Source organism: Pleurodeles waltl, chromosome 6 (genome assembly GCF_031143425.1).
Source record: "Pleurodeles waltl isolate 20211129_DDA chromosome 6, aPleWal1.hap1.20221129, whole genome shotgun sequence".
NCBI classification, from domain to species: Eukaryota; Metazoa; Chordata; class Amphibia; order Caudata; family Salamandridae; genus Pleurodeles; species Pleurodeles waltl.
In genome coordinates this window covers 1,610,968,649-1,610,990,052 of record NC_090445.1, presented here as the reverse complement: position 1 = coordinate 1,610,990,052, position 21,404 = coordinate 1,610,968,649, and the positions used below count along the sequence as shown (strand labels likewise).

The 21,404-nt window shown below is 45.6% G+C and overlaps 1 protein-coding gene across 2 annotated transcripts in view; it reads right to left on the bottom strand.

Moving 5' to 3' along the window:
* LOC138301234 (collagen alpha-1(II) chain-like) overlaps positions 1–21,404 on the bottom strand; it is a 1,268,735-nt gene that overhangs the window by 270,837 nt on the left and 976,494 nt on the right. For both annotated transcript variants that reach the window (XM_069241494.1, XM_069241495.1), the window contains one exon: positions 17,956–18,009. In XM_069241494.1, the coding sequence (XP_069097595.1) occupies positions 17,956–18,009 (54 nt within the window). The remainder of the gene's footprint in view (positions 1–17,955; positions 18,010–21,404) is intronic.

The window sequence follows — 21,404 nt, the reverse complement described above, 5'->3', positions numbered from 1 at the left end:
GAGGGGAAGAAACCCTGTAAGAGTTCTTGGAATTGATAAATCTTTGTGACCATAATCTAAAATTTACAGCTAACATGAGCCGCAGAAAGTGGAATTTTTGGATATATGGATCCGGCATAATTTCGGAGAGACTAGAAGTGGACCTGTAAGTGAAACCCTCTGCGCGAAACCTTTCTCCACTTCAATAGTTACCATCCCAGAAACCAATTCCTTAGATTGAGGCGGAATTGTGGCAATCTTAGTGATTTTTATGAGAAGGCTGCTATAATGAGGGAGACGTTCCTCAAGAGAGGGTATCCTTAAAGACCGAAGAGTGCATGGTATGAAAGAGGAAGGTACTATGATAGAGATCTTCTGTTGAATAATGTGAAGAGGGTAAGGGAACCAAGGTTAGTCTGCATCACCAAGCATCCAGTGATGAATGAAAAAGTGCGTCCGATGACAAATTCTAACTGGCATATCCTTAATACGGATCCAGAGACTATGGAGAAAATCCAGAGACCTATGTTTGGTTTTGCTGCAATAAGAACCTTAGAGACAAACTAGTGAGGTCAAGGCTCTATGCAGGAGTGGTGTTTGTACAGAACACCATAGATGGGAATAACACTGAGAGGCAATTTTAGGTGTGGACAATGTATGGCCTGTGAGAGCGCAATACAAACAGACACTTTTATACACAATGGCTATACCATACATCTTAATATAATGACCAATTGCAAAACTCAGAATGTTGTTTATTTGCTAACATGTCCATGTGATGAGGGCTATGTGGGTGAGTAAACTCAGAGCTTTCACATACGCTGGAATGAGCACAGGTCAGCTATCAAAAAGAAAAAGCACGCAGTGCAATTAGAGAAACATTTTTGGGAAAAGGGACATGCTCCTGATAGTAGGAAATAGATCATCCTGGAAATAATAATTGTACCAGCAGGGAAAGATGCTGCTGATTATAGAAAACTGCATGAGGTATATTGGAATTTTACTCTGGTGGGATGTGGAAGAGGTTTGGTCCTGAGAGAGTGTAGGAAAGGAGATACTAAGGAACCCACAGATTGTGGGTTATCCTCCGTGCAGGGAGTTCCCTCCCATCTTAATTTGGCCGTCGTTTTAGTAAACAATACGTATGGTGGTGTTGCAGTAAACAATATGTATGGAGGTAGAATTTCAGCATGTAATGTATTCAATAATTGTTTTCTATCCCAGGCTACTTATGAGTTGTGGTACCAGGATATGTAAAGCTTTGAGTGGTTTATTTATTACACTGACTCAAAGAACATTGGTGAAGATTAAATGACCAAGGAGCCTACCCAGATTATGGCCCATGTTAAGATGAACATCATTTTAGCGTTACATATATTGTGTCAGGACGTCGGCACACAACGCACCTGAGCGCTCGGGTTCTTAAGGATGAGGAAGAGCATTACGGCCCCCCCTTGGAGATACGCAGTAGGCTCTACTTGTGTTAGAGGATATCTGCATGCTGGTGCAACATGTGAGCTCAAATAAGGTGAGGGGGCAGTGGATAAGGCTACACTGAATCCACGATTGAGAGTCTGTTCAGGTATTAGACACCCTTAATAGCGCTATGATTATAGCATGGAATGATTCCCTGTGGGGATAGTTTTTTTTATCCTGACCACATTGGGATGCATAGTGAATGGGATTGAGAGAGGTTTCCCTGAGTGGCCCATTAACATTTAATAGTGAAATGCCGGTTAATGTTTTGGACCCACCAGTCCTTTCAGCATGTGGAAGTGGAGAGGAATTGGCGATGTGAGGTTGTCCATCAGTGTTTGCAATTTCCTAGTGATTTACTTTTTCATTTTCATATTTTATTTTTTGTTTAATATTAAGTTTGACCAGTTTTGGCATCTTCTTTGAGAAGCATGTTCCACTATCATCAATATAGGATGAGGACATTCTATTAACGGTAGAACTTTGCTTTATTGGGCTTGAGGAATAAAATAGGCTCATTCAGGATGCTGTCAACATTTGATTTTGGTTTATTTCCAGGATACAGAAGTTATGATTAACAGGGCTTTGGAATATCGTTGGGGGGCCCTATTCCATGTGAGAGCTTGGAGCCTTGACCGAAGATAGCATTCATATAAAGATTTTGCTAAAGTAGACCTTTATTATTTTTATTATTATAGCAAGCTTTGACTTGAAACCCACCTGTAAATGGGCACTGTATGTTGCTTATTGTTCTAAATAGTAAAGGGTGTGGCACAGTTGGTTATTTTGTGTTATGTTTTTGCAGGTTGTGGTATACCTTAATGGTCGCTGAATGTGGCAATCCTAAAGAAGGCGTTCTAGGCAAAACGCGCATTGACATATTTGTCATATGTTCGACAACCCACATTTGACTATGTATTGTATATTTATGAATGAAGGCCACTGAACCAACTAAAGTATATTGTGAAGTCATTTCAAATATCTGTAACATGATTAACATTGGTGTTGAGACATATTATTTTAAATGAGGTGGCTAGCAAATAATGTTTCAGATTTAAAAAGCCATACTGTGCAATGAACTGTAATGAAGCACTAGGATAAAACATGCATTATGAAAATAATTTTGCATTGTAGATCTGCAATTTAATTGAGGTTGTGTAAATAAAAGGGATGTTAATTTGTATGTTTTCCATGTATGATGGTTATTATGGGATTTTAGATTTTTGTTTGAGATTGGTTGCTTTAATGTTGTATATGAAGGTGGATATGATTGATAGAAACAAATGAGTCTGATTTGCATTAATGAGTGTATGGTGCGGTGTGAGATGTTATTTTGTTAATGTTTTGATTTAAAAATATATGTTTTAAGTGAAAAGAAAATCTTTTCTGTGATTTATAATAAAAATGTGGATATAATATACTAACATGAAGAGCTGAAATTAATGAGTAATTGATGATATACCACTGAGCATCACTTTGCTTGATAATTATTTATGAGATTAATACCTTAGAAACCCAAAAGGCTAGACAGAATTATTTATTTTATATTTGCATTTGTGGACTAAAGTATATAGCTATTATATGGTGGGGGAACCCATACCCTAACATACTTGATTGCGGTATAGTGTTGGGGTCTGTGCAACAGCCTAATCTTTGGCATACACTTGCTTGACTGCTTCAGGAACAATAATAGACCTTTTGGGACTTTCCTAACAAATTCAGGTGGCCAATCTACCTCAGCCAAGAGGATGCCATAAGTATATGTTAAGGCAGGTGGCACCTGAGACTGGAGGGGGGCCAGGAGGACCATAGCCCCTAGCTTCCTTAGCGGCATGCGCCGCGGCGGCATGCGCCATTGGCGCATTTGAGTGACAGCGCCTCCCACTGCACGGTTGCAGGCAGGTGCTGGTACCTGAGACCGGACGGGAGCCTGGAGGACCACAGCCCTCAGCTTCCTTAGCGGAAGGAGCTGCGGCGGCGTGCTCCATCAGGCACATGCGAGTGACAGCACCTGCTGTTGCACAGGAAGCGCGCGAGCGCGGCCCGGGTGAAGCCTGCGCCAAGAGCAGGCCCGCCTTCATCCGTCATCATCTGGAGGAGGCTGGGCTGGGCCACCTCCCTAACGTGGCAGAAGAGCCTCCATACCTACAGTAAGTGACACTCCATTCAATACCTGGGACTGCAGTATTTAAACACCGACAGCCAGTGGCACCATAAGATTTGAGATTAATATACCATTTATGCTTCTGGAATTTGGGGAAAGATGGGGAAACGAAAGATAGCAACAACACAAGACAGCTTCAAAGGCAATAGTACATTAGATGGCTTCCTACAAAAGGCAGTTGCTGCCATAGAAAAGGAGATTGAGCCTGCCGAATGACGTCTGTCCATTGTAGCTTCCCCAGCCATCTCCCCTTTGCCATCCTCGGCACCTCTGCCACCCAAACTAGTAGCGAGGTTGAATCAACTGGAAAATAAGCAAGAGGGTTGCCAGGAGATTTCTGCTTCTTATCTGCCTGCTTCACCTATGGTAGAGCTTCCATCAGATCCACTGGGCACTCTACCTGTTATGTCAGAGATCCCATCAGTTAAAGGGAAAACAAAGCGAGGCGAAAATTCTTCAAAGTTGGCCTCCCTGGCATTGGATCTGAAAGTGGTTTAGCAGAGAGGGTCCAGGCGGACCCTGCTGATTTAGCTGCCTCACTAAAGGAGCACAAAATGGAGGAATTAGTAAAGAGGTTATGTCCCATAGAGGCTTGGTTAATAAGCATCAAGAGTGCCTTGCCTGCTGGGCAAGGGAAAGAATAAGGAGGAGGACTTGAGAAAGATGAGCAGATAGAGGATTGACAGATTTGTCCAAGAACCATGCCACAAATTTCTTCCAACGACAGGTGTAAGGAAATGCCTCCTTGGCATGGTTACCCCCTGACTTTTTGCCTTTGCTGATGCTAAGTTTTGATTTGAAAGTGTGCTGAGGCCTGCTAACCAGGCCCCAGCACCAGTGTTCTTTCCCTAACCTGTACTTTTGTTTTCACAATTGGCACACCGATTGGCACACCCTGGCATCCAGGTAAGTCCCTTCTAACTGGTACCCCTGGTACCAAGGGCCCTGATACCAGGGAAGGTCTCTAAGGGCTGCAGCATATCTTATGCCACCCTGGGGACCCCTCACTCAGCACAGACACACTGCTTGCCAGCTTGTGTGTGCTGGTGAGGACAAAACAAGTAAGTCGACATGGCACTCCCCTCAGGGTGCCATGCCAACCTCACACTGCCTATGCAGTATAGATAAGTCACCCCTAAGCAAAACCTTAGACATTGTAAGTGCAGGGTAGCCATAACAGTATATGGTCTGGGAGTCTGTCAGACACGAACTCCACAGCACCATACTGGCTACACTGAAAACTGGGAAGTTTGGTATCAAACTTCTCAGCACAATAAATGCACACTGTTGCCAGTGTACATTTTATTGTAACATACACCCCAGAGGGCACCTTAGAGGTGCCCCCTGAAACCTTAATCAACTACCCGTGTAGGCTGACTGGTTTTAGCAGCCTGCCACACTCGAGACATGTTGCTTGCCACATGGGGAGAGTGCCTTTGTCACTCTGTGGCTAGTAACAAAGCCTTTACTGGGTGGAGATGCTTATCACCTCCCCCTTGCAGGAACTGTAACACCTGGCGGTGAGCCTCAAAGGCTCACCCCCTTTGTTACAGCACCACAGGGCACTCCAGCTAGTGGAGTTGCCTGCCCCCTCCGGCCACGGCCCCACTTTTGGCGGCAAGGCCAGAGGAGATAATGAGAAAAACAAGGAGGAGTCACTGGCCAGCCAGGACAGCCCCTAAGGCAACCTGAGCTGAGGTGACTCTGACTTTTAGAAATCCTCCATCTTGCAGATGGAGGATTCCCCCAATAGGGATAGGAATGTGACCCCCTCCCCTTGGGAGGAGGCACAAAGAGGGTGTACCCACCCTCAGGGCTAGTAGCCATTGGCTACTAACCCCCCAGACCTAAACACGCCCTTAAATTTAGTATTTAAGGGCTCCCCTGAACCTAGGAACTCAGATTCCTGCAACCTAAGAAGAAGAGGACTGCTAAGCTGAAAAACCCTGCAGAGAAGACGGAGACACCAACTGCTTTGGCCCTAGCTCTACCGGCCTGTCTCCCCCCCCTTCTAAAGACACTGCTCCAGCGACGCTCTCCTCAGGGACCAGCGACCTCTGAATCCTCAGAGGACTGCCCTGCTCTAGAAGGACCAAGAAACTCCCAAGGACAGCGGCCCTGTTCACCCAAGACTGCAACTTTGTTTCAAAGGAGCAACTTTAAAACAACTGCGTTTCCCGCCGGAAGCGTGAGACTTGCTACTCTGCACCCAACGCCCCTGGCCCGACTTGTGGAGAAACAACACTTCAGGGAGGACTCCCCGGCGACTGCAAGACCGTGAGTAGCCAGAGTTGTCCCCCCTGAGCCCCCACAGCGACGCCTGCAGAGGGAATCCCGAGGCTCCCCCTGACCGCGACTGCCTGACTCCCAGATCCCGACGCCTGGTAAAGACTCTGCACCCGCAGCCCCCAGGACCTGAAAGATCGGAACTCCAGTGCAGGAGTGACCCCCAGGAGGCCCTCTCCCTTGCTCAGGTGGTGGCTACCGCGAGGAGCCCCCCCCTTGCCTGCCTGCATCGCTGAAGAGACCCCTTGGTCTCCCATTGATTTCTATTGGAAACCCGACGCGTGTTTGCACACTGCACCCGGCCGCCCCCGTGCTGCTGAGGGTGTACTTTCTGTGCTAACTTGTGTCCCCCCAGTGCCCTACAAAACCCCCCCTGGTCTGCCCTCCAAAGACGCGGGTACTTACCTGCTGGCAGACTGGAACCGGGGCACCCCCTTCTCCATTGAAGCCTATGCGTTTTGGGCACCACTTTGACCTCTGCACCTGACCGGCCCTGAGCTGCTGGTGTGGTACTTTGGGGTTGCTCTGAACCTCCAACGAAGGGCTACTTTGGAACCAAACTTGAACCCCGTAGGTGGTTTACTTACCTGCAAGAACTAACAAGCTCTTACTCCCCCTAGGAACTGTGAAAATTGCACTGTGTCTAGTTTTAAAATAGCTATATGTGATTTATGTGAAAAGTATATATGCTATTGTGATTATTCAAAGTTCCTAAAGTACCTACCTGCAATACCTTTCATTTGAAGTATTACATGTAAAATTTTAACCTGTGGTTCTTAAAATAAACTAAGAAAATATATTTTTCTATACAAAAACCTATTGGCCTGGAATTGTCTTTGAGTGGGTGTTCCTCATTTATTGCTTGTGGATGTACAACAAATGCTTAACACTACTCCTTTGATAAGCCTACTGCTCGACCACACTATCACAAAATAGAGCATTAGTATTATCTCTTTTTGCCACTATCTTACCTCTAAGGGGAACCCTTGGACTCTGTGCATACTATTCCTTACTTTGAAATAGTGCATACAGAGCCAACTTCCTACAACAGGCATATACGGTTTTGGTTGAGGGACGCCTGGCTGCCAAGATAACATTACAGACTTCAGGTGGCAGGTCAAAATACGTCAACTGTTGCTGCTCAATCTCCAGGCAAGGAGGTGGAGGGTGGACAGGTTCGGATGGCGACAGAAGATCCTCCCGAAGAGGCAGTCTGATCGGAGAAGCTATGGCTGTGCTCAACAGCTTGTGATACCAGAGTCTAAGTGCCCAGTCCGGAGCAACCAGTATAGCTTGGGCCCAGTCTTGCCTGATCTTCTTCAGAACTCTGGGCAGAAGTAGTATGGGCAGAAAAGCGTACAGGAGGCCTGAATTCCACTCGCGAAGAAAGGCGTTGCCAAGCAAGAGCTGCCTTGGAAACTCCAACGTGCAAAACAGCTGACATTGTGCGTTCTCTATGGAGGCGAACAAGTCTAACCAAGGTTCTACCCACTGAAGGAAGAGACCTTGCGCCACCTGCAGATGGAGACGCCATTCGTGATGACCATGCATCGATGGCTGAGTTCGTCTGCTCTGGCATTCAAGGAGCCAGCCAGGTGTTGAACCACCAGGGAAATGCCCTGACGTTCCAACCAAGTCCAGAGTCGAAGAGCCTCTTGACAAAGGGTCCATGACCCCACTCCGCCTTGTTTGTTGCAGTACCAGATGGTGGTGGTGTTGTCTGTGAACACTTGCACTGCTTTCCCCTTGAGAAAAGGAAGTAATGCTTTCAATGCTAGTCGAATCACTCGGAGCTCCAGATGATTGATATGGAGCCCAGTTTCTGCTGGAGACCAGAGGCCTCTGATCTCCGCTTCTCCCATGTGGCCACCCCATCCCAGGAGTGACGCATCTGTCACAACTGTAAGATCTGGCTGGGGAAAGGAGAGGGATCTGCTCTTGACCCAATCCTGCTTCGTTAACCACCACTGCAGGTCTCCTTCAGTTCTTTCGAGATCTGGACCTTGTCCTGATGCTGTACCCACTGGAACTTCAGGTCTTATTGCAAAGCCTGCATATGCCATCTGGCTTTTTGAACTAGTATGATGCAGGAGGCTATTAATCCTCCTGCATCTCCAGAGTCTTTCTCACCAAAATCCAGGACAGAGGCTGAAACATTGGTATCATAGCCTGAATATCCTGGACTCGCTTTAGGGGAGGATATGCCCGAAACTGCACTGTATCCAGAATAGCTCAGATGAAAGGGAGCGTCTGAGAAGGAGTCAGGCGTGACTTCGGCACGTTGATAGTGAACCCCAGAGAATGCAAAAGGTTCGCCGTAGTCTGGAGGTGGGAGACGACTGTCTGGGGCGAGTTTGCCTTCAACAGCCAATTGTCGAGGTAGGGAAAGACTGGAACCCCTAACCTGCGCAGATGAGCTGCCACCACAACCATCTCACTTTCGTGAACACCTGAGGGGAACTGGTAAGGCCAAAGGGGAGCACCGTAAACTGAAAGTGTTTGTGACCTATCACGAATCGTAGGTAACGTCTGGGGGCCGGCAAGACAGGAATGTGGAAGTATGCGTCTTGTAAGTCCAACATTACCATCCAGTCTCCGGGATCCAGGGCAGATAGGACCTGAGCCAATGTCAACATTTTGAACTTCTCCTTTTTCAGGAAGAGGTTGAGGGACCAAAGATCTAATATAGGACGAAGACCCTTGTCCTTTTTCAGTACCAGAAAGTAGCAGGAATAGCAACCACAACCTACTTCTAGCAACTGAACCCTCTCTATAGCTCCTTTGGCCAAAATGGCTTAGACTTCCTCACAGAGAAGCGCTATATGATCCTCCGATATTCGATTGTATGACAGTGGCATGGCTGGAGGAGGTGTCTCGCAGGGGAGGGAGAAGCTCCTTCGGACAATCTGAAGGACACACCCGTCCGAGGTAATGGATTGCCATTGGGGCAGGTGATGGCGAATCCTTTCGCCAACTGGTTCCTGGTGTACCTGCGGACTAGGAAGGTTTGGAGGCTAAAGCGGGGGCTGGGGTGGACTGGGCGACCCGCTGGCTCCCTGATCCCCGGGGGCGTGGGACACCATGTCTGCAGCCCCGCGGGGGCTGTACAGCATGCACGGGTTGATGGCCGGGGGAAAGGACGCATTTGGGTGCCCCTTCCGTAGCCGTGAAAGAGGCAAAAGGTGGACTGCTGTGGTCTAGAAGCGGGTGTAAGGCCAAGGAACCGGGCCGTGCCTCAGGATTCCTTTAAGCACTCGAGCGCCGAGTCCACCTTGTCTCCGAAGAGACGTGTGCCATCAAAGGGCATGTCCATCAAGGATTGCTGGACATACCCTGATGAAGCCAAATGTTCTCAGTCAGATGTGGCGTCTCAATGCCACCGTCGATGCAACCGATCTACTCGGAGAGTTGGTCGTTTCCAGTCTACAAAGAATCATGAACTTTGCTGCATCCCTTCCATCCCATTTACAGCTTGGGAAACAACAGTCCGGGCCTCCTCCTCTGGAACTCTAGGCAGCACTTGCACAACTGTATCCCAGAGAGTATGGGAATAGCGGCCCAAAAGGCATGCGGTGTTCACGGACTGCAGCACTAGACTGTTGAAAGAAAACAACTTCTTCTCCAAGTTGGCCAGTATTTTTGATTTCCTATCGGGGTGCAGCAGGGAAATGTGCCAGATGAAGAGGAAGCCTGGATGACAAGGCTCTCAGGTGTGGGGTGTTGGGTGAGGAATTTTGGGTCTGTTGGTGCAGGCCGATGGCGGCGGGCAATCGTCCTATTCACAGTAGCCCGTGCGCTGGGTCTGGACCAAGTACATAAAAAGGACGTCTTTCTGCGCCTCATTTAAGGGAAGAAGGGTTTTGGAAGAGGAAGACCCCGGCTGAAGCACGTCGGTCAGAATATTAATCCTAACCTCCACAGAAGGTAGCTCGAGGTCCAAGATCTCAGTCGCCCTTCTCACCACCATGGAATGTGAGGCACCCTCCTCCGTAGCCACGGTAGGAGGAGAGAGCATACCAGTGTCAGGGGAGGTGTCTAGACCACTGGCATCATCCAAATCCTGCACCCAGTCCATTTGGGGGGCAAGCTGGCATTCTAAATGGTCCAGCGTGCCCTCCAAACTCTCCCCGTATCCATACCCATAAGCATAAGGGTCAGGATCAACCCTGGGCCCAGGGGAGCCCATATAGAACGGAAGCGGCGTCGAGCAACGTCGTTCCATCTCCAGGTCGTCGAGTATAGGATGAGATCGACGTTGATTGTTGGCCCAACCGACGTCGGGATCATCGACATCTGACCCGACGCCGGGGAAGGTCGCTGTGGCACAACTGGTGCTGGGACCGCTCCGCGATTGGATCCGGAGGAGCCCTCCAGAGCCATGGCCAAAGCTGACGACTTCGAACCTGCGGGGGCCCTCACCAACTCACCTGTGCCTGAGGGCACCAAAGATGGGTCGGTCTGCCAAAAATTGAGGCGCATTGCCTCATAAAATTCTTTGAGCAGGGCAGGGGTGGCTCCGACTCACAGGAAGTCGGGGAAGTGCGGAGCCAACCCAGATGAAGGCTCCAAGGACTGAGGCCTAGAGCGTCGACGCTCTTCCCGCGCCACATTGTCAGAGTGACGGGGTGACGCTTGTCCTTCTTCAACTTCTTCTTTTTGTGACCCAAATATCCTGATGACTTTGAGGATGAAGAGTGGTGGTGACTACGCGGCTGGTCTCGAGACCTTCCTCTCGAATGAGACTGTGAGCGCTGCGGAGTTGAGTGTTGGGCCGCCATGAGCTTTAGGGACCGCTCCTTCAAAGCTTTTGGGTTCATGGCCCGACACTCGAGAGCACGACTTCGGGATGTGATCGCGCTCCAAGCACCAGAGACACATGAGGTGTAGAGCCGTCACCGACATCGTTCGGTGACAGGAGTCGCAGGGCTTGAAACCAGTCATGCGGAACATCACTTGACGCATCCACAAACTAGTCAAAAGAATTCAACAAAAGTGAAGACGTAGTAAAAAAAACTACAGACGTAGCTCTCTCTGGATCTGCTCGTAGGCTGGCGTGGAAGGAAAAGAACCGAAGTCAGCGCACCGGGGTGGCGCCTATATACAGCTGCGACGTCATCACAGTGAACACGATGCCAACGCCACCCCCGGAGTCAACCAACGCCACCTAACGGCACGCAGAGGTACTGCTCGAAGAAAAATCTCCGGATCCAGTCTGACGCCTGAGGAAATTCAAAGGTACGGAATCTGCAACTAGAAGTCTCTATCAGATGACATTGATTATCTGGGGATCCGACTGATGGACTCTGACAAATGGGACGCACACATTAACAAAAGCTCACACTTATTATGTTATAGAGGAAAGGACCAATGCCAAAAAGCTAAAACAGCTGTAAGTCCACAGTTGAACCCCATTGTGGAAATATACACGGCCCAGGTTAGGGGAGCTGCCCTATATGGGGCAGAACTGTGGGGTTTCGATAGGCAGTTGAATATACTACAAGCTAATGAACATAATTTTATTACTTACATAGCAAGGCTAGGGAACAGCACCCAGTTAGTAGCTTTAAGACTAGATCTTGGATTAAATAATATTGCTGACATTGTAAACTTGAAACCACTTTTATATTGGATCCGACTCTGGGAGACAGAGGAACTGGAGCCTTTTAGGGAGGGAATTAGAGCTTTGTTTAGGAGCTTAAGTTGCCTGGATAGGGTCAAAATGCTGCTGGAAATTAAATTGGCTTGGACCGATTTAGGTTTCCACCAGTTTTGGGGGGGAACCCTGAATCAATCTCGGCTAACACGGCCACACTTATTAAACAAAGTTACTGGACAAAGGTAAATGATCAGATCTCTCAGAGCAGTAGGTTGGGTCAGTTGACTTTAGAATTTTTATCTGTCAAACAGGAGCCGTTGGCTGAACATTTTTTTGACCTGATCATACCTGCACATGTCCGTTCCCTAATTCTTCATTTCAGATATGGCCCCCTGCCAGTCAATGCTTTTACTGTTCGATAGTCGACAAACAGCCCTGATGATAACAAATGTAAACTGTGCCAGTTAGGTGTGGAATCAATTGGATATTTCCCTTTTTTGTCCTAAATACAAGATTCCCAGAAATAAATGTATTATTCCACTCTGCAAAATATTGTCTTTACATGACTATGCTAATGCATATAGAATGTGTAAAAGCAATACATCCACAGTGGTAGTCAGTGCCGTTTCAAAGTATCTGTTGGCTGCCCGGTCCATCCGCTGCAGAGCCCTTTAAGTACTTGGATGGGATAGCCCAAACCCGAACTCGTATTGCATAGTTTGCACAATGCATTCGGTCTAGCTTTAAAGTGTGGAATTTTAAACTATATGGCGGAGTTGGATCATATTATCAAGAATTGTCGTACTCAAAGTTTTGCAAATGGTTATTATTCTAGCCCTAAATAGGAATGTTTTGATTTGGTTCCTGATTAAAATGAAGTTTTAGGCCCGTAATAATTATAGCATATACTAATAGTTTTTAGTTTGTTAGGATCTTAAACCAGAGAAGCTACTAAAGTAACATGTATAATATTCTTAAGATGTGTTTTTACGTTGGGACCCTTTCAATCTTGGTTTTTCTTGTTATGATTCTTGTTTGATTATGATATTTTATGTTTCGATATGTCAATAAACAATACAATACAATATATGTTAATGTTTTTCAGAAAATCACTTCAGTAGTATGCAGGACACTCACCTTCAATTTGAGTGTCCAATTTATAAAGTCTGTAGGGAGGGCTCACCAGCTGATCTGGTTTTTCAACTTGAACAAATTTACTAGTTGCTCTCAAAACCAGAAACTCTTGAAGATTCCAGCAAACTATTGTGACCTCTGCTGCACTGACTAGCAGGGCCAATGTTCTGAAGGAATGTTTTCAATATGTTGACAAATTTGGCTGTAATAACTGCCACTTTGTTCTTTTTGAACTAGGGTTTTTGTTATAGAAGTTTCTCTTCCTCTTTTATGATGGATGTCAGATGAGCAGTGAGTCTGTTTTTGGTTTCACATACTTTTCATGCCTGTGCTCGTGCTATCCTCCTCTCTCAGAGTGTTTGTCTGATGAGTCCAAAAAGGAGCAAGAAGGACGTTCATCAGTATACTGATACCTAACAGGCTGTTTCAGAGTATCGCGGTTACATAAATTCTAATGCTTTTCAGTGGGCTCCGGTTGCAGCGATCCACCCTGTTTGTCCCAGCATTTGTTTAGTGGACTTTGGTGCCTGCTTGGAATTATCTTGTTCAGATTTGCCTTTAAGCTGCAGCTTATTACAACTAGCTCCCAAATGATCTCGACCTATAGATGTATAGGGTTCTGCAATAATTATTTGGTAGTTTGCGCACTTGTCTGCTACAGGAACCTGCACAAGGATTTTGCTTACTGCCAACGCTGCAGCCTTCCCTTTAGTATTTCTCAATATAATTGAGGAAACTGTGGCAAAGTTGTCAATTAATTTAATCCTCAAGTCAGGGCAGGGGCAGCCCCGTATACATTCTGAACCTGTTTTAGCACCTCAGACAAAACAGTTATTGATAGTGTACCATGTGTTATGATATACACACAGCAAAGATGGTGCCCCAAGTGGCACAGTCTTCAATGGGGGAGCCATACCAAGCGGTAGGCACATAGTGAGAATTCTATGTTTATACAGGGGTCCCATATGGGGAATCATTACTTCAAGCTGATTTGTTTTTTTGTGCAATCCAGAATGCAGCATCCTCCCATCTGGTGGGAACCTTATCCATAAATGAGTTAATAATAGCAAGACTAATTGCAGGCACAGCTAATTGTGGGTGCACCGCTTGTACATCTCTCGCTGGGGCAGTTGTTATTGTTTGTTACGACTCTGTCGTCCCATCTCTAGGGGGCGCTGTGAAGGGACTGTCTGTAGCCTAGGAATTACCTTGAACACTCATCTAGAGTCCCTTTCTGACTCCAGTTTGTTTCCCTTTTTGCTATGGTATGCTTTTGTAGAATTACATTTGCTACCTGGGACTGCAAATCCCATAATGCATAGCCTGGTAGTCAGGAAAGCCTGTATTCTGCTATACATTGTTTTCTATGGGAGAGGTCCAGTTGCTCCTTTTTCTGGATTCTCTCCTCCAGGACTTGCGAGTGTCTGAAACTACATACACCTGAGACCTCTCCTGTGCAGCCAAGTCATGTGATTCCACCTGGGGTTTGCTGCAGCCTGGAACTGCTTCTAAGCAGCCATTTCCTCAAGATCCTCGTTGTGCATTGGAGTTCGAATCCTTTGTGTTCCAGACCCTTTATTGGATGTGTTCCAGTCTTGCTCCTGTTCTGTTTCAGCTTGAACCTGCTTTCTGTTTCTCTGACCTGTTCCTGCTTGTTACAGCCAGAGTCTGCTCACAGTCTCTTAGCCTTGTTCCTGTTTGTTTCTTCCAGAGCCTGCTCCCTGTTTCTCAGTCCTGTTCCTGCCTTGTTTCAGCTTGAACCTGCTCCAAGTTTCCCAGTCCTGTTTCCTGCTTGTTCAAACTCCCTGTATTCCAGTCTTGTTCTTGCTTGTTCCAGCCAGAGCCTGCTCTCTGTTTCCCATTCTTGTTTCTGCTTGTTCCAGCCAGAGCTTGTGCTCTGTTTTCCAGTCCTATGCCCGCCTCTGCTTCAGCCTGAGCCTGTTCCCAGTTCCTGCCTCTGCCTCCTAGTTTGTCCCTTCTGTTTCTGTTTCCTCTTGGGTATTAGTGTCTGGTAAGTGTACTATCAGTCTTCACCTGGTTATAAGTGTTTTCCTTTGTACTGGGGTTGGCTCCTGGTTTCCAGGAGGCAATTCCAGACCCCATCCTTTGTCTAGTGTTATATGTAGTCTTTAGTGCCTAACAGTGACAGTGTGCTATTGCTGTTTTTTTCAGGAATTGCCACTGTGTTTCCAGCTGGACCCACAAGGGCTTGTCTTGTGTATGTAAGTATAATCCTGGTTTGTGCTCTAAGGGTCCAGAGACAGAATCACTTCTGCTGCCTCCTTTCTATGGGGCTTGCGGGGTGAATATCTGTAAGAGCAATCTGCACAGAGGCATTGACATTCCCTTTTGCTGTGGAAAGTTCTGAGCCTTACCCTGTGTACAACCTTAGTGGTAACCCTAGTCTGTTTGCCCATTAGTAATCTGTTTCCTGTTTGTTCACACTAAGGTTGCTCTGCTTTTACTTTCCTGTTTCCTTTGGCTGTCCATAGCTCTCCTTTCCCGTGTATGCCTTTAGCTGCTTTTCTGCCCCAGTACACTACCTCTTTGGGATATTCTGTGACCTCAAGGGGTGCCCCAACCAGAGTCCTGATCAGACCCGCCCGAAACTGTGATATTGTTTGCATAACAAACTGCATCAAACCTCTCTATAATTTCACTAAACCTGTGTATAGGGTGCGGAGTTCGTCAGCATTTAATGACCCGAAATTTGGGTATGGTGTGTAGCCAACTAGGACATGCCAGGTCAGTCCGTCATTACTGCGGGAACCCAGTCTTGTATTGTGCGGTGCATGTGGAAGGGTGCCTTAGAACCAATTTTTATGTTCCTGATATGTTAATGGTATTCCTAACTATTGATGAGACCTGTATTGGTTAGGTGCTGCAGCCTCATTGTATGTGTGAAATGTTTTCATCTCCTGCAGGAAAATTGACCAATGAATAAAAAACTTCACATTGATATGCTTTGTGGGCCTCTACCATGAAGGTAGCATCTCCACCTGTGAGAGGGAATCCCTGGTGCACCAAATATGCCATAACAGCATGTCTACAATTAAGATTGTTAATTGCGTTCGCCATTTTAAAGAATGGGATTCAGAGAAGGAACACTATAGTAGGGTTCTCCTTTTAAATGTTCAAGCTTGAACAACCTACAGACTAAAATAGGGGTTTCCTATTCAGCTGAGTAGGATTAATCCCCAACACTCCGAACATCTCTGTATAAAGATGAAAAAAAGAGGACCTTGGGCACATGTAAAAATATTCAAGAGACCCATTAAATAAGTAACTGACCTAGAACGGAGGTGGCACCATGTTATAAGGTTTCTATTAATCAAGTAGGACTGTGTATCTGGGCAACATAAAAGTTAGTGTATATGGACTCAGTTCGCCTATACTATCAGGAAATGCTGACATGGTTTCAAGCTACCTCCCAGTTCCCCACCTGAACCAATAACCATAACAGGGTACCAGAAAGTATCTGCAACCTTAAACATGACTACTCAGATTGTTGTCACCCTGTGCACCTAAGGTGAGACACGAGAAAGATGTAGAAATCTTTATTTAAAAAAATGTATTGCAACAATAATATTCTTGGGTAAAAAACACGAGCTGCAATTATTAGGCAAACAAGACAAAGCATGGTAACCAGCATCACAAAATGGTGAAGATAAACAATTCAACCATGATAATGTTAATTACACTCCTATCAGTTACTGCCTACACTATCGAGAACATAGTGGGAGTAGCATCCGTCAAATTGACTGGGATAGGCTAACCCCCCCATCCTCTCCCCCCCCCATACCTGGGTAATATGTGCCAAGAAGCCAGTCTGGTGTCATGCAGGATATCGTCCCTTGCTAAGTAGAGGTCAAAGTCAGTAGGGCTGCACCTTGGCCACAGTGCCCACGCTCCAGGATAATCCTAGCAGAAGTGCTCCTTCGCCCAATGTTACAGAGGATGTTTTCATAATACAAGCACTGTTTGTATCACACAGTGTCAGAGGTGCAGAGCTGATGTGACGATATTATGCAAAGGATGAGCTGATGCCATAGACAATCATAATACTTAGGGCATTGCATTCTGTGAGCTTAGCTATAGAACAGAGTGAATAGACTGAACAGCATCAACACTTACATGAAACATGCTGCATGTACAGTGATTTTTCAGTATATCCCATAAGTGAAAAATTGAGTAAAAATTCACCATCAGAAAGAAAGGCTAAGTTAAAATGTGTCCTCTAAAATAGAGGCTCTTGTGAGTCCTGCCATTCTTGATAAAGTGTGTCACTGGAGCACCATGCTAGTCTGACTGCTCTGCCTATTAAACAACTGGTTCAGTCTAACCCTGACCTTATGACATCTTTGGCTACATCCTGGCCATCCAGGATGGCCTACGCCAGGTTTGCGTGGAATTCCTCTGATAATGCTGGCAAGATCTCTGAATAATGTCCCACGCTGAGTGTAAGTATCAACACAGCAAGCAGCTGGTGTTGACTGATCGAAAGTTGAGTCTAGGTGAGGAGAACACTAGCTTCCCAAATGCTTCAATTATCATCAGTTCTCTATGTTGAGGTCATAAGGAATAAGTTAGAACTGATTCTGCAAGTGGAATGCTGAACTGCCAGCGACTCAGGAGTAGGGTGTTGCATCAAAAAAGTAGGGTCTTCTGGGACAGGTCTGTGGCTTTGTGCCAACTGTCTATTTAGAGGTGGGCCGGATGAAGGTTTAAACCATGTGCCCATGAGAACGTCAGTCAGGGCTTCTCTAAATGGTAGCAAGGCTCAGACGAGGTATGCTTTGGCTGCAAGACTTCAGTGAAGCAGGAAGAAAGCAATAGACAAAAAGACAATAATGAAGAAGCATTAGATAATATAGGAAGAGGATGATGATAAATAGGACCAAATGTACAGTTGAAAGGAAGTACGTACACAAGTACGACAAGGGGTCAAATGAAAAAGTAGTGAAAAGAGAAGAGAAATGAGATATTGTACGGAGGAAATGAATGGTGAAAAGAGATGGAAAGCAAAAAGGGAGACAGGAGATAAACATATACGGAGAGAATGGCAAGGAAAGGAAGGAAAAGGGCCAGAGATAAAATTGGAATGACAGACAACAGCAAGATCAGCGGAGGATGAATAAAGATTGAAAACATCACTGTATTGAGGATGAAAAATGATGGAGCACAACTACAACTCATCAGCCACCACACTCAACCCTTTATGAGAAGATCCCACCCTCTATTAAAGGCCAATTCTCAGAACCCATGCAAAAAAAACAGTTGACATTCACCCAGCCTAATCAGTTGTTCATCTTTGACTTACATAAGGTCCCTGTGGCCCTTCAGGCCCCTCTGGTCCTGGGTCTCCAACTGCACCCTGAGAAAATGTAAAACAAAAATAAGATCAGGTATATATTACACAATGTACATTAGGAACCTTGTGATGGCGGCAAAGAAGATCTACATATACTCTGATTATAGAGTTTTTGGAGAACAAATTACAATGCCTTTAAGGCCATGACCATTCTCATGACAGTAAAGGTAATGGGAGTGTGATGCAGACCAAAAGACTGAGCTAAAACATGGTGACTGAGGCACCCTGGGAAAATATGAGGGGGGAGAGTCAGAAAGTGTGATGGAGCTCAGGGAATCTGAGGCCACCCTGGGGAGAAAGCTTATAAGGTAAAGATCATGGCATATTGTGAAACTGAAATGGGTTAGTGGAGTCATGGCTATAGAACTCTGATGTGGAACCATTTAAGTAAGATCAAAGGAGGTTATTGTGGGATTGCTGTGTACATTTGAGCAGATAATAAAGAATGTTATGGCACTGCATAGCAGGGTGACAATTAGGTCCCGCCAAGAGACATGTTCTTCTCAATTCTGTCTCCTGAAAGTATCCAACAGAACGTTGACCATTAGACATATTTTTGTATGATAAAGTGTAATTTTGTAAAATTATTATTGGCTGTGGCAAAATATCACACTGTCATTCAGTGACAGAGCATGTGTACTTTGCCTGATGATATACTGTAAGATAGGTTATATCTAAATGTATTATTTAACTTTCAACCGTGGTCACCTGGTGCAGGAAGTTAAATGTCATGGGTAAATGCAGAGTATGTCTACACTCTCCAGATGCTTGAAAAAAGGGTCTTGCTGCAGAGAATACCTTTGTGTTCTGGCTAGGCCAAAGTTTGTTTTAACACCATTTCAATAACATGTCGCAGAGAAACATGCTCTCTCATAACGGAAACTGACCATTATATATGAAATAGGTCTCCCCTAATTGTGCACTCAAGCTAACAGCACTGGGTGCCTAATGTATGAAAGTAGTTCACACTAAATATTAAAGGAAAGAATGTCCCCAGAGTTAAACTTGCCAGAAGCCATTTGTCACTATGATGTCAGGTTACCTTTTCCCTCAGCAGGCCTAATTGAAAACGAAAAACATCTTTATAGCAGTGCTTTACTGTTATCTTTCCTTCGTTATCAACAACCTAATTCAATGTAGAAAGTACTTTTTTGATATCCGTAGTGAAAAGTACATGTTAAAAATTGTACCTGAAAGATGATTACAACTAAATCAATTTAGCTGGATACATTATTCCAGTGAATTGAATTAGTATCCTTATTAGATGTGAACTGATGACCTGCTGGAGAATGATACTGAAATGTTTAAGTCTGCAAGAATTTTGTGATGATAACAATGGCCATTTACCTTGGAAGGTCTATCTAGAAGAAGCAGGAAGAGATGACCGCATAAAGGACTTTAGAAACAACCTCTTCTTTCAAATGAAAATCCAAAATTGAGCTACAAGCAGCAGAAACCTTTTCAGCTAGAGAGGTCTATCAGACATTGGTCTCCGTCCACAGTAGGAGCCGAAGCTGTTCCTGAAACAAGGAGAGGGTGTATTCCCTCATTTCTATAGGGATGGACTTTCAATGTGAAATGGAGCTCCTGAGGGGAGCCTGACTAGTGTCATCTTGGATTAAGAACTCTGCAAATGGTTACAGTGAAATGAAAGAGTAAGTGCTGCAAAACAGGACTGATTTTTTATAGGAATTATCTCAAGACTGGGTGTAAAAATCCTCCAGACTCTTGCTGGTGCAAACAATAAAACTAATACCTCAACACCAACTGATCAGAATATCCCTGGAACAAAAGAAAGAGCTTGACAGACCTGATGAAGAAAGAACCCCTATGGACATCTGCTCTCCATCTGTACTCAGTGATTGATGATGCTGTCTGAGTGTCAGCTGCCTGGTCTCCTGATCTCCATCTCCAGGACACAAGTAGTTAAAGAAGGGCACCATTTTATGAGGAAGATTCAACAATCCAGTTGCCAATGGAAGGCCCTAAGCCCTGGTACCAGCAATAGCTACAAAGATTTCTGGTGCTCAGGAGGCTGCCATGATGGCCTGGGAAAGTGGAATCGAGCAGGAGTGATTTTCACAGTGTTAAAACATATTGTGGGTCTTGGCTGTAGCAAGAAGTGTGGTCTATTTCACTCTTAGAGATATGACAGGAGTTCAGAAGAACAGTTTCAGGAACACTGAAAGCAGGGGAGAGAACCAGAGTGACAAGCTACTTAACTCTGGTAATACCAACATCTAGTTGCAGATTCCTTACCTAGAATTTCTCCCAGGCATCAGTCTGGACCTGGAGATTTTTAATTAGCAGTACCCCTGCGTGGCATTGATCGGCTCCAAGTCCGTCGTCAGATATGACATTGTGGGTCCTATATAGTCACCACCATGGCACGCTGATGTCAGTTTCTTTTCACAACTTTCCAAATCAGAAGCGCATAGCCATGAAGAACACTGGACACTGGTGCATCAAAACTAAGGCCCTGAAAGGGGAGTCCCTGTCCCTTGAAATCAGTTCGCAGAGTGAGGAGGATGAGTAGGCCATTAAGGAATCAGCAACTAGATATTGTCTCCACCAGATAAGGCATTACCAAAGGTGAGTAACTTGTCCATCTGATAGAGACATCTGGTTTAAGATTCCTTACCTTATAATAGATACCCAAGCAATACCATCCCCGGAGGTGGGTCTGCAAACTAAGATCATACTAGAAAGACCTGCAGGACGAAATGGGCAAAGTAACCTTCCCTACAGACCGGACTGTTCAGGCAGTAGTGTTTGGTAAACATGTGCAGGGATGCCCAAATTGCCACCTGACAGATCTCAAGGACTGGAACTCCGGAAATGAATGCAGTGGTCGCACTCGTAGCTCTAGTTTTAGCTCTAGTAGAAGGAGCACACAATCCTTCAAGTGATGAAAATGCCTGCAGCTCAGTCATGCTGTGGGAAGATGTAATGGTCACAAGAAAGCCTGTTTTTAAAATTAGAAACCTGAGAGGACGATTGTGGAGAGGCTCAAAAGGAGCTCACATCAGGAATGTCAGAACTAAATTCAAATCCCATTGGCGCATAATAAATGGGGAATATATGGGTAAGGCCGTTAAGGACCTATTAAAAATAGTAGACTTAAAGAAGGTTGATCAGGCAACCTCAAAAACACAGAAATAGCAGATAAATAACCTTGAGAGTGCCCACAGCAGAGCCTTCCTGGACCAGGGAAAGGATACACAACAGGACCTTAGACAAAGGGGCAGAGAGGGGGTCAACAGACTTGTCTGTGCACCATGCCACAAATTTATTCCAACAACAGGCGTATACCATTTTGGTGGAGGGACCCGTGGCTGCCAAGATTATGTTACAGACCTCAGGTGGAATGTCAAAAGCTGTTGCTGCCCAATCTCCAT